The sequence below is a fragment of the Lepus europaeus genome, chromosome 1, assembly GCF_033115175.1.
Source record: "Lepus europaeus isolate LE1 chromosome 1, mLepTim1.pri, whole genome shotgun sequence".
In the NCBI taxonomy this organism is placed as follows: domain Eukaryota; kingdom Metazoa; phylum Chordata; class Mammalia; order Lagomorpha; family Leporidae; genus Lepus; species Lepus europaeus.
The window spans coordinates 150186220-150203668 of record NC_084827.1 but is presented as its reverse complement, the minus strand read 5'-3'; the positions used below and the strand labels follow the sequence as shown (position 1 = coordinate 150203668).

Genomic DNA, 17449 nt, shown 5'->3' with positions numbered 1-17449 from the left:
CCCCTGCATCTGTGTGGGAGACCCGGAAGAAGCTCCTGGCTCCTGCTTCAGATCAGCGCAGCTCTGGCCGTTGCAGCCAATTGGGGAGTGAACCAGCAGATGGAAGACCTCTCTCTCTCTCTCTCTCTCTCTCTCTGTGTGTAACTATTTCAAATAAATACATAAATCTTTTTTTAAAAAATCTTTTTCTTCTTCTTCTTCTTCTTCTTTTTTTTTTTTTTTTTTTTTTTGGACAGGCAGAGTGGACAGTGAGAAAGGTGAGAGAGAGAGAGAGAGAAAGGTCTTCCTTTTTGCCGTTGGTTCACCCTCCAATGGCTGCCGCGGCCTGCGCGCCGCAGCCGGTGCACCGCGCTGATCCGAAGGCAGGAGTCAGGTGCTTATCCTGGCCTCCCATGGGGTGCAGGGCCCAAGCACCTGGGCCATCCTCCACTGCACTCCCGGGCCACGGCAGAGAGCTGGCCTGGAAGAGGGGCAACCGGGACAGGATCGGTGTCCCGACCGGGACTAGAACCCGGTGTGACGGCGCCGTAAGGCGGAGGATTAGCCTATTGAGCTGCGACGCCGGCCAAAAATCTTTTTCTTCTTAAATCTGCTTTTATTATTCTTTCCTATATAATATCCCATTTTTTTCTTCTTTCTTGCCCTATGAATTCTGTTTTAGTATACCATATTTCCTTTTTAATCAGTTTGGTAGTTACAAAATTTTTTTCATATTCTTTAGAAGTAACAGATTACATCAAGATTTTCTGACCTATCAATATCTAAAATTACTTATTAATGTTGCAGCCATTGGGGGAGTGAACAAGTAGATGGAAGACACTTTCCTTCTCTTTCTCTCTCAAATAAATAATCTTTAAAAATAAAATAAAATTACTTGTTATTTTCAACTTTTTCATAAATAATGCAAGGTTTTTAGAAATTAACTCCATTTACATCCCTCATTCTATGAAGTTGAAATTACCCTGATACCAAAACCAGATAAGAAAATAAAACAAGAAACCAATATTCCTTAAGAATTCCAGGCAAAAATAACCTGAATAAAAATATTAGCAAACTGAATCTCACACCACATAAAGGGATTATGTACCATGACCAAATGAGACTTATCCCAGGAATGCAATATAGTTTAACATCCAAAAAATCAATGTAACTGCTATAGACTGAAACTGTATACCCTCAAAATTCATATGTTGAGGTTCTAACCCCTAATGTGACTATACATGGAGATAGGGCTTTAGGAGGTAATTAAGATTACATGAAGCTGGGGTGGGCATTTTCAAAGAATATTAATTTATTTGAAGAGTTAGACAGGACTGGCACTGTGGCATAATGGGTTAAGCCTCCACCTGCAGCGCTGGCATCCCATATGGGAGCCGGTTCTAGTCCTGACTGACCCTCTTCCAATCCAGCTCTCTACTACAGCCTGGGAAAGCAGTAGAAGATTGCCAAACATGTGGGCCCCTGCATCTGTGTGGGAGACCCAGAGGAGGCTCCTGTCTCCTAGCTTCTGGCTTCAGATTGGCCCAGCTCCAGCCGTTGCAGCCAACTGGAGAGTGAACCAGCAGATGGAAGGCCTTTCTCTCTGTCTCTCCCTCTCTCTGTCTGTAACTCTACCTCTCAAATAAATAAATCAAATCTTAAAAAAAGAGAGAGAGAGAAAGAGAGAGGGAGAGACAGAAAGAGAGGTCTTCCATTCCCAGATGACTTCAATGGACATCACTGGACTAGGCTGACACAGGGCCCAAACACATGGGCTATCTTCTGATCCTAGGCCAATAGCAGGGAGCTGGATTGGAAGTGGGGCAGCCAGAACAGGAACTGGTACCCATATGGGGTGCCAACATTGTTACACCATAACACCAGCCCTGGGGTGGGCATTTAGCTTAACAGGAAGATGTTGGTTAACATGCTCATTTGCCATATCAAAGGCCTTGGTTTGATATTCAACTCCAGCTCTGGCTGCTGACTTCAGCTTCCTGCTAATGCATATGCTAGCAGACAGTGGTGATGGCTCTGTCACCCAGGTGGAGACCTGGACTGCAATCCTGGCTACTGACTTTGGCCCCAGCTGCTACACACATTTAAGAGGTAAACCAATGGATGGGAGTTTCTCTCTCTCTCTCTCTCTCTTCCAATGTCTCTCAAATAAATGAATAAATGTTAAAAGGTAAAAGGTTAACTGAAGTCATAAAAGTCCTGTTAGGATTGGTGGCCTTACAAGAAAAAGGATGAGATTTCCCACTCTCCATCAAGTGAGGACATAATGAGAAAGTAATCATCAACAAGCCAGAAAGAGGCCTTCACCAGGAACTGAACCAGTTGGCATCTTGAGCTCCAACTTCATAGTGCCTTCAGAATGATGACAAGTTTCTACTGATTAAGCCACCTAGTCCATGGTCTTTTATTATGGCAACCTGAGCTAACCAATACAGCAATATACTAGTATTAATAGACAAGGAAAAGAACACATAATTATCTAATAGAGAAAGGCATTTGACAAAAGCCTGTACCCTTTTGTAACTAAACACTCAAGAAACTAAGAATAGAAAGTTACTTCTTCAACCCTATAAGGTCATGTGTTGAAAACTCACAACCAATATAGTTAATAGTAAAAGAAAGTTTTTCTCCCTAAATTCAAGAATAAGACAAAGATGTCTATTCTTACTACTTGTATTCTCATCACTGATGATACTAGAAGTTGTAGCAAAGGTGATTAGGAAAGAAAAAGAAATAAAGGTATCCAGAATGTAAAAGTAAAACTGTTCGAATATGACATGATCTTAGGTATAGAAAAATCTTAAGGAATCTACAAAAAAACTATTAGAGCTAATAAACAAGTTCAGCAAAATGATATGACATCGATATTTTAAAAATCCATCAACTGTTGAATGAACAAGCAAAATGTGGTATATCATTCAATGAAATATTAACCATCCATAAAAAGGAATACAATGGTAATACATGCTAAAACATGGATGAACCTTGACAATATTATACTAAATCAAAGAAGCCAGACACAGTCAAATAGTATATGATTCCATTTATGTGAAATATCCAGGGTCTACAGAGTCAGAAAGTAGATTCGTGGTGGCCAGGGTCTGGGATAGAAAGGAGTAGGGAGACTTCATGCTTAATGGGATCAAGATTCCCTTTTAAGGAGATGGAAATGTTCTGAAATTCGACAGTGGTAATGGCTGTATCACTTTGTGAAAAAAAATAATAATAATCCAAAGCTCCTGGCTTCGGATTGGCGCAGCGTGCTGGCCGTAGCAGCCATTTGGGAGGGTGACCCAACGGAAAAGGAAGACCTTTCTCTCTGTCTCTCTAACTCTGCCTATTAAAAAAAAAAAAAAAAAAAAAAAGGAAAAAGAAACATGGTTTTGTTCATGTTCATATCCCTAGAATCTTAAATAGCCTCTTCCAACTAGTATACCGAAATATCTGTTCAATAAATGGATTCAATAAAATATCAAAGAACAGAGAGGCACGATTAAGGTCCTTTGCGTCATTATCATGCAAGAGGAAGCGCTCACCTGTTCCAGGTTAGTGTACTGCACTCGGCAGTAGCTGCAATAGCCTTGCTTCCGCTGCATCTTGAATAGTCGAAGTCTGTGAATACTCTAACTGCCAAAAGAAGAAAAATGGCCCAAATGACAAGATTTCCTTATGAACGTGAGAAAGATGGCTTTGATAAATATTGGAAAGCAAAAATGTACTCCTGAGTCCTACTCACTCTTATTTCTAAACTAATTAGGAAAACACATAAAATAGCCATGAGCTACTGAGTCGATCAGCAAATCCCAAGTAGAGATGAAATGACTCAGCTTCTGAAAGAGCAGTTTGTTGCCAAAAATTGAAGACCAGATGCTTAAATTTCTTATCGATTTTCTCATAACTCATAATTAAGAATTAGGAATTGATTCAGTAACAAATAATACTCAATTTGTACAAATTACTACTTCTAAAATATTACTATAGTATATTTACCATACTCCATTGGAGCTTATTAATTAATTTTCCCACTATGTTTCTATGTAAAACCCCAGATTATTTGAACTCTCCATGTCATTTATAATAATGACTAATTCTCTGTCAGGAGAGTAAAGATACCCATGACATGTTCTGATTAACTCACAGAGAGGCAGATTTTAAAATAATTTGCTAAAAATCATAACAACTAATTTAGATTCTGAAACACAAGCCATTTTCCTCTTGAGAAGTATATAATGCAAACAAATATGAGAAATTATTTCTTACTGGAGCTTTGAGATTTCCTATAAATAGATACCTAGGCTCCACTCCCCTAAAACAAAAGTGCTTCAACATTATGTACTATACCAGTTCCCAAAACAGGCTGAATGCCAAAATCACTTCCCAGAATTCTGAGTTAGTAGAGCTGAGCTAGAGCCCAGGATTCAGAATTTTTTAAGTTCCTTAGGTATTTGGATGCAGCATCAATTCATGAGCTGACACAATGTATGTACAGTTATGGTTATTTTAAGCAGAGAATGCAGGGTTTTTTAAACTGAAAATAGAAATTACAAATAATTTTGTTCAATTTTTTATTCAAATTAAACATTCTTATGTTACAACATTTTTAACAGAATCTATGAGTACTCCTGAATAAAAAGATTATTCTGCAATAAAAAAAAGTTAAACTCACGAATGAACTATAGCCTTAAGACCAATTAGATGAGACTATGAAAGCTTCATTAACTCAAAATGCCATCATAGTGTTTACTCACCTATTAACTTTTTATTCAGGATCTTTGATTTTCTGACTTCACATTTATGGGGAAAATAAATCAACTGAAGCAACTTCTAAAACAAAGAACACATAAGAAATTACTTATTTAAAAATTGTGTCTTTGTTCCATTAATTTACTTCATCTATTAACCTAAAGCAACAAAACAAAACAAAGCTTCTTAGTTTAAGTTGAACATGTAGATAAGGTAATGTTTAAGAGAACCCTTGAACTTTAACCTAAATTTTGAAAGTCATAACATATTAAACATTTTAGTGACTCACTGAAAATGTAATTAAAACAGTCAACAAATGAAAGCCAAATTGAGAGCCAGCACCGTAGCACAGAGGTTAAGCCTCCGCCTGCAGTGCCAGCAGCCCACGTGGATACTGGTCTAAGTCCCAGCTGCTCCATTTCTAATCCAGCTCCCTACTACTGCACCTGGGAAAAGCAGAAAAAGATGGCCCAAGTTTTTGGGACCCTGCACCCATGTGGGAGACCCGAAAGAAGCTCCCGGCTCCTGGCTTCAGTGTGGCCCAGCCCCAGCTGTTTGGGCCATTTAGGGAGTAATCCAGCACGTGGAAGCTCAGTCTCTCTCTCTCTCTCTCTCCCCTTCTCGCTCTGTACCTCTGCCTTTCAAATAAATAAATAAATAAATCTTTAAAAACAAAAAGGAAGTCAAAATGAAAGTATGAGTCTAATCGCACACACACAAAACTAAGTACTTCAAATATCTTCTAAATTTTAGCCCTGTGGCCATTTATCCCTGTCTCATTCTCACCAGCCATTCCACGATCTCTAGTGCCACAATGACGAGTCACGGTGAATCAGAAATGTTTGTTGTCATTTTAAAAAACTCACACACCAGAACCCCAGCCAAAATTTATCAGTCAATCAAAATACCCTTGGATGGGTTAAGGGAAGCCCAAGCACATAAATATTTTTGTTTGGTTGTTTGAAAATCAGCAAAACAGAGAAACACAGAAAGAGAGCTTCCTCCACTGATTTCATTTTCCAAATGCCCACAACAATGCTTACTAGGCCAGACCAAAGCCAGGAACCTGGAACTCATGGAGGTGACAAGGTCTCAAGTACTTGAGCCATTACCTGCTGCCTCCCAGGATACACATTAGCAAGAAGCTTGAATAGGGAGCAGGGTTGGGACTTAAACCAAGCACTCCAACATATGATGTAGGCATCCCAAACAGCAACTTAACCACTGTGCCAAGTGGATGCCCCATATTATGCATACTTTTAATTGACACATAGTAAATGTATATATTTATGGGGTATAGTGTGACATTTCAGTAAATGTACATAATATGTAATGATCAAATCAGGGTAACTGCTATTTCTCATACATTTTTCATTTGTTTGCATCAGCAACATTCAAAATCCTTTCTCCTAGTTGTTTAGAAATATTCAAATAATTGCTGTCAATCATGGCTGTCCTGCACCTCCTAGAATACTATGTTATTTCTGGAGCAGGAGTTTGGCACAGCCATTAAGACACTGCTTTGGGTGCCAGTGCTGTAGCACAGTGGGTAAATCCACCGCCTGCAGTGCCGGCATTCCATATGAGTGCCAATTCAAGTGCTGGCTGCTCTACTTCTGATCCAGCTCTCTGCTATGGTCTGGAAAGCAGTAGAAAATGGCCCAAGTCCTTGGGCCCTTGCACCCACGTGGGAGACCCAGAAGAAACTCCTGGCTCCTGGCTTTGGATCAGCACAGCTCTGGCCATCTGGGAAGTGAACCAGTAGACAGAAGATGTCTCTCTAACTCTGACTTTCAAATAAATAAATAAATAAATCTTAAAAAAAGAAAAAAAGACACTACTCTGGATGCCTACATCCCATATAGGAGTGCCTGATTCAAGTACCAGCTACTTCCAATCGTTTCCTGCTAATGCATACCCTGGGAGGTAGCAGATCATGGGTCAATTATTTGGATCTGGGCCACCCATGTGGTAAATCCAAAATAAACCCATAATATTAACTCCATTTTTTTCCACAAAATTTTAAAAATATATTTTAAAGGCAGAGCAACAGAGTGGAAGAGACAAAGAGACAGACAGAGAGCGAGTGAGATAACTTTCACCCATTGGTTCACTCTCCAAATGGCCACAATGCTTGGGGGTGGGGAAATCTAGTAGGGTCTCCCACATGGGTGGCAGGGTTTCACTGCCCTCCCAGGTACATTAGCAGGGAACTAGATCAGAAGTGGAGCAGCCAGGACAAAGAACCAGTGCTCCGTTATGGAATGAAAGTATCGCAAGCTGTAGCTTAACCCACAGCACCATGCAAGCCTTCCCACAAACTTTTTGAAGTAACTTCATATATTCAGTAATGGGATTGCTAGGTCACATGATAGTTCTGTGTCGGGTTTTTTTAGGAACTTCCATAGTATTTTCCATAAAAACTGATTTTAAATTCCCACCACCAGTATATAACCTCTTTCTCCCCACCCTCAATAGCCATTTGCTATTGTTTGCTTTTTTTATGTTATTACTCCCACTTTTTAAAATTGTGGATATTTATGTAGTACTATGTAATGTTTCATTACATGTATACCTTGCGTAGTATCAAATCACAGTAAATATATTTATCACTTCAGGCATTTAATGTTTCTTTACAGTGAAAGCATCCAAAACCCTGTCTTCCATGTTTTTTTAACAGAGAAGTATACAGCACAGTATCTACAGTCACCCTATTTGCAAAAGAACCCCAGAACTTCTTACTCCTATCTAGCTATAACCTAGAATCCATCAATCAACCTTCTCTCCCCAGCCTCTGGTAGCCACCATTATATGAGTAAGGTCATGTGATAGTTTTTCTTTCTGTGGTTGGTTTATTTCATATAACATGATGACCTCCATTTCTATCTATGTTGTTGCAAACAATATTTCATCTTTTCATGGCTGAATAGTATTCCACCAGGTAAATGTACTACATGTTCTTTACCCATTCATCAGTGGATGGACACTTGGGTTGTTTCCATTTATTGGCTGCTGTGGAAAGTGCTACAACAGACATGGGTAGGCAGATGTCTCTTCAACAGAAATGTTTCACTTCCCTTGGACATAAACCCAGGAGTGGGATTGCTGGATCATATGATAATCCTACTTTTATTTTTTGGAGGAACCTCCGTATTATTTTCCACAATGGCTGTACTAATTTGCATTTCCACCAACAGTGTAAAAGGTTCTCTTTTCTCCACATCCTCACCAACACTTATCTTTTGTCTTTGGATAAAAGTCAATCTTACGGGAGTAGGGTGATATCTCACTGAGGTTTAGATTTACATTTCCCTGATGATTACTGACTGATACGGAGCATTTTTTCTGTACCAGCTGACAATTTATATATCTTCCTTTGAGAAATGTCCATGATCTACTGCCCATTTTTTTCTTTCTTTTTTTATTTTTTAAAAACTTTTATTTAATAAATATAAATTTTAAAAGCACAACTTTTGGATTATAGCAGTTTTCCCCCCATAACCTCCCTCCCACCTGCAAACCATTCCATTTCCTACTTCCTCTCCCATCCCATTCTTCACTAAGATTCATTTTTAACTATCTTTATATACAGAAGATCAGCTTAGTATATACCAAGTAAAGATCTAACAGTTTGCACCCACACAGACACACAAAGTATAGAGTACTGTTTGAGTACTAGTTTTACCATTAATTCTCATAGTACAACACATTAAGGACAGAGATCCTACATGGGGAGTAAGTGCACAGTAACTCCTGTTGTTGATTCAACAAGTGACACTCTTATTTATGACGTCAGTAATCACCCGAGGCTCTTGTCATGAGCTGCCAAGGCTATGGAAGATTCTTGAGTTCACAAACTCCGACCTTATTTAGACAAGGCCATAATCAAAATGGAAGTTCTCTCCTCCTTTCAGAGAAAGGTACCTCCTTCTTTGATGGTCCGTTCTTTCCGCTGGGATCTCATTCACAGAGCTCTTTCATTTAGGTCATTTTTTTTTTTTTTTTTGCCACAGTGTCTTGGCTTTCCATGCCTGAGAAACTCTCATGGTTACTGCCCATTTTTAATTGTACTATTAATTGTTATTGAATTGGGTTCCTTACATATCCTAGATATTAAGCTCTTGTCAGATGTGTAGCTTGCAAATATTTTCTCCCATTCTATAGGTTGTCTCTTCACTCTACTGTTTCCCCTTTGCTGTGTAAAACTCTTTGGTTTGATGAAATCCCATTTGTCTATCTTAGCTTTTATTTCCTGTGCTTTTGGAGTCTGATCTAGACAATGCTTGCTGATTCCAATGTCCTGAATAATTTTCCCTATAATTTATTCTAATAGCTTCAAAGTTTCAGGTTTCACATCTCAGCTTGTAATCTTTTTTAGTTGATTTTTGTACATGGTAGGAGATAAGGGTCTAAGATCATTCTTCTGCATGTAGATACTGTTATCTATTTGATAACAGTCATTCTAACCAGGGTGAGATGATATACTATGTTTTTGACTTATACCTTCCTAATGATTTGTAGTTAAGCATGTTTTCATATATTTGTTACTACTTTGTATATCCCCTTTTGGGAATTGTATACTCCGGTCATTTGCTCATTTAAAAAAAAAAAACTATTTATTTATTTATTTAAAAGGCAGAGTGACAGAGAGATAGAGAGAGAGAGAGAGAGAGAGAAACAGAGAAAGAGATCTTTCACCTGCTGGTTCACTGCCCAAATGACTGGGCCAAGCCGAATTCAGGAGCTACAAAATCCATCTGGTTCTCCTACATGAGCGGTGGCAGGTAGCACTGGATGAGATGTGGAGCAGCTGGGACTCAAGCCAATGCCACAATACTGGATGCCAACATCACAGGCAGTGGCTTACCCAGTGTGCCACAACACCAGCCCCCATTTGCCCATTTTAAAATCAAATTACTTGGCTTTTTCCTGATGAGTTGTTGAGTTCCTTATTTATCCTTACTTATCGTTTGTCAGATAAACAGTTTGCAAATATTTTCCCCATTCTGAGGGTTGCTACAGTTGGTTGTCTCCTTTACTGTGCAGAAAGTTTTTGTTTGATGTAATCTGATTTGTCAGTTTTGGTTTTTTAAAAAATTAATGTTTATTTATCTGAGAGGAAGCCAAGAGAGAGAGAGCATGCGCTCCCATCCTCTGGTTCACTCCCCAGATGCCTGCAATGTCAAGGGATGGGCTGGGGCTAAAGCCAGGAACCAGGTCTCCTATGTGGATGGCAGAAGCCCAATTACCGGAGTATAATCATGCTGTCAGTCAGGGTCTACATTGGCAGGAAGCTGGAATCAGGATCTGAAACAAAGAATTGAACCCAGTTGCTCCAGTGTGGGACATGGGCACATTAGCCAGCAGGCCACATGCCCACCCCAAGTTTTGTTTTCACTGCCTGTGTTCTGAAGTCATATCCAACAACAAAAAATTTACCTATAGCAATGTTCTGAGCTGCTTCCCCTATGTTTTTTTCTCATAGCTTTACAGTTTAAGTCTTACATTTAAGTCTGAGTTGATTTTTGTATGTGTTGCGAAACAGAACTAATTTCATCTGCTTATGAATACCCTGCACCATTTCTCCAAAGTTCTTGAAGCCTTTGTAGAAATCAGTTGGCTGTAAACAGCTGAGTTCTCTACTCTGTTCCATTTATCTGTGTGCTGTTTTCATGCCAATATCATGCTGTTACTATAGTTTTATACAGGTTTCAAAGTCAGGTATTGCAATGACTCCAGCTTTGGTCACTTGGTTCAGGATTGTTCTGGCTACTTAGGGGTCTTCTGAGGTTCCATACAAATGGAAGAGTTTTTTTTTTTTTCTATTTTATGTTTAGAATAACATTGGCATTTTGATAGGAAATGTAATGAATCTATATGTGTCTGGATAGTATGGGTATTTTAACAATATTAATTTTTCCGATCTATGAACACAGATATCCATTGTGTGTGTGTCCGTGTGCATGTGCATGTGCGTGTGTGTTCTCAATTTCTTTCAGTAATGCTATGTCACTTTTCATGGTACAAATCATAAAATTCCTAAGTAAAATTTACATGTAGGTATTTTCTGTTGTGATTGGGGTTGCTTCTTGATGTCTTTCTCAGTAATTTTGTCATTGGTGTATAAATTTTTGTATGTTGATTTTGTCCTGCAACTTCAGTGTATTCATTTACCAATTCTAATGTGTGTGTGTGTGACAGAGAGAGAGAGAGATCTGTAGATTTTTCTATACATAAAGAATCATGTCATCTATAAACAGGCATAGTTTGATCTCCCCCTTTTTATTTACATGGTCCTCATTTCCTTCTCTTGCCTTGTTGCTCTGGCTAAGACTTCCAATACTATATTAAGTAAGAGTGGTGAAAAGTAGACACCTTTGTCTTGCTCCTGATCTTAGAGAAAATGATTTAAGTTCTTCCCTCTTCAGCAGATGTTGGCTGTGGATTTTGTATATACAGTCCTTACTATACTGAAGTAATCCTTTTTTCAGAGTTTTTGTCATTAAGAGATACTGAATTTGATCAAATAAAATCAAATTGTATCCACTGAGATGATAATATGGTTTTTATCTTTCATTTTGTTGATGTGATATATTGCATTAATTAACTTGTATATGTTGAAACATCTTTGTATTCCTGGGATTAATATCACTTGATGGTGGTGTACAATCTTTTTGATGTACTGTTGGATTCAATTTGTTAGTATTTTATTGAGAATTTTTGCATCTATAGTTTTTTGTTGGTTTGTCTATAGTTGTTGGTTGGTTGGTTGATTGAGGTTTATGCTGTGTTTCTCTCGGGCTTTGGTAGGGTAATGCTGGTCACACAAAAGTGGAGTTTTGAAGTCCCCCCTATGATTACAATAGAGGACAACTCTCCTTTTAGACCTAATAATGTATGTTTTGCAGAATTATTGGTTGCACCAGCATTGGGTGTGTGCATATGTATATATGTATTTGTTAGGGTGGGCATTTAGCCTAGCAGTTAAGACTCCCATAGCCCATATCAGAGTACCTGGATTCAATACCCAGCTCCAGTTCCTTACTCCAACTTCCTGCTAATACTGACTCTGAAAGGTAATAGTGATGGCTCAGTAGGATTCCTGCCACCCACGCAGAACTAAATTAAGTTCTTGGCTTCAACCTGGCCCAGCCTTGCCCACCATAAGCATTTGGGGAGTGAAGCAGTAGATGGGAGCTCTCTCTCTTCCCTCTATCTGTCTCTCAAATAAGTAAATAATTTTATGAGTAAATAATTTTTTAAAATAAATTTGTTGTTTCCTTTTTTTTTTGGATTGAGCCCCTTATGGTTATATAACAACTTCTTTGTTTCTTTTCACAGTTTTTGACTTAAAGTTTATTTTATCTGATATAAAATTTTATCTGATATATAATCACCACTGCTAACTTCTGGTTTCTAGTCACTTGGTATATTTCTCCTACCTCTTCACTGTCAGGAATGTGTCTTTACTGGTGAAGTAAGTTTCTAAAAGGCAGCATATTGCTAGGTCTTGTTTTTTTTTTTTAAAAAAAGATTTATTGAAAGTCAGAGTTACACAGAGAAAGAGAGAGAGAGAGAGAGAGAGAGAGAGAGAGAGAGAGAGAGAAGTCTTCCATCCACTGGTTCCCTACCCAGATGGCCACAATGGCCAGAGCTTCACTGATCCGAAGGCAGGAGCCAGGAGCTTCTTCCAGGTCTCCCACATGGGTGCAGGGGCCCAAAGATTTGGGCCATCTTCCACTGCTTTCCCAGGCCACAGCAGAGAGTTGGATTGGAAGTGAAGCAGCACGGTCTCAAACCGGTGCCCATATGGGACAGGCACTGCAGGCGGTGGCTTTACTCACTATGCCACAGCGCTGGCCACCATGTCTTGCTTCTTTACCCATTCAGCTGATCTATATCTTTTAATTTTGGAAAATATAATCCATCTATTTCCAGGGTATTATCAATAAGTAAAGACATACTCTTGGGTCCAGCACAGATAAAGCCACCACCTGCAACATCTGCATTTCATATGGGTGCCAATTCAAATCCCAGCTGCTCCACTTCTGATCCAGTTTCCTGTTAATGGCCTGAGAAAAGCCACAGAAGATGGCCCAAGTGCTTGGACCCCTGACACCCACCTGGGAGACCCTGAAGAAGCTCCTGGGTACTGGGTTTGGCCTGGCCAGCCCTTGCCATTGTAACCATCTGGGGAGTGAACAAGCAGATAGAAGATCTCTCTGTGTGTCTCTCCCTCCCTCTCTGTAACTCTTTCAAATAAATAAGTCTTTTTTTTTTTTTTTTTTTTTTGACAGGCACAGCGAATAGTGAGCGAGAGAGACAGAGAGAAAGGTCTTCCTTTTTGCCGTTGGTTCACCCTCCAATGGCCGCTGTGGCCGGCGCATCACGCCAATCCAAAGCCAGGAGCCAGGTGCTTCTCCTAGTCTCCCATGCAAGTGTAGGGCCCAAGGACTTGGGCCATCCTCCACTGCCTTCCAGGGCCACAGCAGAGAGCTGGCCTGGAAGAGGGGCAACCGGGATAGAATCCGGCGCCCCAACCGGGACTAGAACCCGGTGTGCCGGCGCCGCAAGGATTAGCCTGTTAAGCCACAGCGCCGGCCAAATAAATAAGTCTTTAAAAAAGAAAAAGTCATACTCGTATCATTTCATTAATTTTTTTTTCTGATTGATTTATATATCCTTCAGTTTTTGCCTTGTTGTTTTTTACCATGTATTTGGTGGTTTTCTGTGCTGATAAAATTTTATTCTCTTTGTCTTTTATGTATCTGTTCTATTAGTGAGTTCCTTACTAGTAAAATATCATGTTTCCATAACGGTAGTTATCATTCTTTTGCTTCTAGTATAGGACTCCCTTAAAAGCCTGTCTTGTTGGGTTTATCTATTAGTGGTGAACTCTTTCAGTTTTTGCTTGTCTTTGAAAGACTTTCAATTTTACTTCATTTCTGAAAGATAGCTTTTCAGGTATAGCATTCTTTGTTGGCAAAGTTTGTTCTATAGAACTATGACTATATTTCATCCCATTCTCTCCTGGCTTATAAGATATCTTTTGATAAATCTGTTACTAGTCTAAAGCAGATTCTCTCATAAATGATAAATTACCTCTTGATGCTTACCTCTTGATGTTTTCAGAATTTTGTCATACTTTTGACAGTTTGCCTAAAATATGCCTTGAAGAGAAATTTTTTGGATGAATTAGTCAACTTTTTGTCACTATAACAAAACACCCAAGACAAGCTAACCTTGTAAAGAAAAGAAGTTCACATAGCTTCCAGTTTTGAAGGCTGAGAATCCAAACAGCATGGCACAGACTCTTGTGAGGTATCCCTTTGGCTACATCACTTCATATTGGATAGCCTCCTTGCTGGCAGCCCCAAGGAAGCACATAGCAGTACACAGCATCTGTGAGTCACTCTATCTAGATATTAGGTCTGCATCCTTCTTCTTATTAAGCAACCAAGATTCAACCATGGGGGCTCTATGCTATTGGCTTTACCTAAATATAATCATTTTCCAAGGCTCCATTTCTAAATACATAATTGGATTCTTTCCACTTTTTAATGTCATTATCATGTAACTTTGCAGATCAAACTCTTGAGCTTGCGAGGGACAAATCATAGCACCAGTCTATTTCAAAAGACCCATCTTCAACTTCAGAAATCTTTTCTTCTGATGTATCCAGTCTGTTGTTGAAGCTCTCAACTCGATGTTTTTTACTTCATGTGCTGAGTTCTTTCATTCCAAGATTCCTGTTTGGTTCTTCTTTATGATGTCTTATCTCTGTCAAATTTTTCATTCAGATCATGAATTGTCTTCCTCATTTTGATGAATTGTCTGTCTACATTCTTTTGTAATGTACTGAGTTTCCTTGAAGTCACCATTTAAATTCTATCAGGCAACTTTTCAATTTCCTTTTCTCTGGGATTCATTGCTAAAGTTATTGTGTTCTTTTGGAGGCACCATGTTACTTTGTTGTTTCACACTTATATCCCTAAATTGATATTTGTGCTTCTAGTGCCTTGGTCACCTCTACCAATTCTGAGGTGGCTTTCACAGCAAAAGATGATATGCTATCAGTTAGGAAGGCTGTGTTGGCTTTGGTTCTAGGTAGGTGCCTTAGTGTAGCTTTTTCAGTTGTAAACCACATCAATGTTTGTGGATATTTCAGCAGCCTAGGCTGTACGGCTTTGGAGAATGCACCACTGTCTGGGATGCAGCTCTCGTGGGCATCTTGTGGGATTGCTGGTGGCTCTGGGCACAGTAGGCTTAGCTGTGGGTGTGATGCACCCATCAGTTTCCAGCAGTCAAGAGGGAGTGGATTGTTCCAGAGGGTTCAGGCAGGTGTGACGCAGTGGGCCCAGTAGGGGGCATGGTGCCTGTCAGTGTCTGAGGGCCACACAGGAGCCAAGCTGCACCAGTGGGTCCAGAGAAGATGCCAGTCACTGTCTGGGGCTGCACAAATGACTTCACGGGACCTTCAGGGGCCAACCTCTTCCAATTGCTCCCAAGGCTGAATGTGGGTGGGCAAGGCCACCTATCTGCTTTTCAGAGCCTCAGCAAGCCAAGTCACTTAAGGCAGTGCCTGCTTCCCAGAGACATAAGATGGTGGGCAGGGCCACCTGACTGGTTGGCAGGTCTAGGTCGACCCCAAAGCTGTGATCCACTGCCTGACTACTTTACAGGACCTTGGATGGGTGAGGTCTTGATCTGGAGCTGGCAGCAGTAGTCTAGATGGGGGAGAGTACCCCACGAGCCAGGCTCTTTCTCTCAGTTAACTTAGTGTAGTAACCCAGCACCTCCCCAGCTTGAGCTCAGGGCCCCAAGAGCTGCAGGTTTCTCTAGCAGCAAATGCTTCAGCCGTCCGTGGCATGAGTGGGGACTGCTGGGGGCTTCCCACTTACTGCTTCCCCTCCACACAAGGTCCATACTAGTTCAGAGTTGATCTCAGAGATGAGATGAGATGGTAGATGCTGTGTGTTTAGTTCCCTTCCTTACAAGGCAATCATGTATCTCCAGGTTCCACAGTATCTCTGTCACATCTACAACTGCACTGTCGCACTCTTCCCCACACACTCCAGTGAAATTCCTGTTTTTGCTTTGCTTTGCTTTGATCCTGTGTTCGGGAGGAAAGCAAGCCGGGCTCCTCCGGTAAGCCATCTTGTTGACATCATTCCATATTATCATGTTTAAAATGTTCCAAGGTGATTGTAGGTAGATCCAATAACATAAGTCATCAATTTTTATAAACTAATAGAATTCTTTCTAACTAAGGGGATCATTTCTTTAAGACATGGGAATTATGTTACTTGGTATGACTGAATGGATCTTTTTATGTGAGTACACACTCTGAATTCTACTAAAACCTGGCATTCTTATATAGCAACAAATTATTTACCTTTAGCAATAAAGGGCAGATATTTCATCAGCTATATTTAGTCTTGGTAAACATTTGCAAATTAAAATAAAGCAATTTTTAAAATAATGATAAATCCTGTGTCTACCACTGACAAAAAATAAAGACCCCAAAATCATATTTAAGTTTGCAAAGTGACACAATTCTGTCTGCAGTAACAGAAGAAAGTGTTGACTTTCAAACAGAGAACACCTTATATACTATGATTCGTTGAATCTTACAACCTGACCTCCTAAGGTGCCCCAGAGTGACTGACAGCCCATCTAACCCACCACCAAACACATCTATCTCTGGGCTCCAGGGGTAACAACCGTAATAGACTAGAAAGTACAACTGTACCTGTGGTAAGGTTAAGAACAAAAATTCTGGAGCCTGTGTTGTGGCACGGCAGGTCAAGCCTGCAACAGCAGCATCCCCTATGGACACCAGTTTGTGTCCCAGCTGCTCCACTTTGACCCAGCTCCTTGCTAATAGTCTGGGAAAGCAGCAGAAGATGGCCCAAGTGTTTCGGCCCTGGCTACCCGCGTGGGAGACCTGTATGAAGCTTCTGGCTGCTGGCTTCAACAGGCTCAGCCCTGGCTGTTGCAGCTATCTGGGAAGTAAATCAGTGAATGTGAGATCTCTCTTTCTCTCTCTGTCTCTCCCTTCTCTGTAATTCTTTCAAACAAATAAATAAATCTTCAACAAAACCAAAAAGAACGAAAACTTGTTCTCAAACACAAAATGAGTTTCATGAGACATTTTCCAAGAAATACACATTTGGGTCCTAAACTAACCAATCAATTCTCGGCTACAACGTTAGTTTCAATGGAAAACAATGTCAATTCTTTAGCATTTATCTATACTAATGAATAATTACACGGAATTAACACATGTTTTTATTCCTCTGCACTGTTGATCCTTACCCAGGATCACTGGTTAAAAATGTTTCCATTAGTTAGTCTCAAAAGTGCCAGTGACAGCTGGCGCTGCGGCTTAATGGGCTAACCCTCTGCCTGCAGCGCCTGCACCCCGGGTTCTAGTCCCTATTGCCTCTCTTCCAGTCCAGCTCTCTGCTGTGGCCCGGGAGTGCAGTGGAGGATGGCCCAAGTGCTTGGGCCCTGCACCCTCATGGGAGACCAGGAGGAAGCACCTGGCTCCTGGCTTCGGATCAGTGCGGTGCGCCGGCCGCAGCGGCCATTGGGGGGTGAACCAACGGTAAAGGAAGACCTTTCTCCCTGTCTCTCTCTCTCACTGTCCACTCTGCCTTTCAAAAAAATAAAGAAAAAAGAAAAAAGTGCCAGTGATACCACTGTA

The 17449-nt window shown here is 40.3% G+C and overlaps 1 protein-coding gene across 1 annotated transcript in view; it reads right to left on the bottom strand.

Moving 5' to 3' along the window:
• The window catches only part of ZDBF2 (zinc finger DBF-type containing 2), a 37083-nt gene that overhangs the window by 15856 nt on the left and 3778 nt on the right, over positions 1 to 17449 (bottom strand). Inside the window, exons 2-3 of the mRNA XM_062201548.1 lie at positions 4746 to 4821; positions 3534 to 3624 (exon numbers count right to left, since the gene is read on the bottom strand). Of these exons, the coding sequence (XP_062057532.1) occupies positions 3534 to 3593 (60 nt within the window). The 5' untranslated portion in view covers positions 3594 to 3624; positions 4746 to 4821. The remainder of the gene's footprint in view (positions 1 to 3533; positions 3625 to 4745; positions 4822 to 17449) is intronic.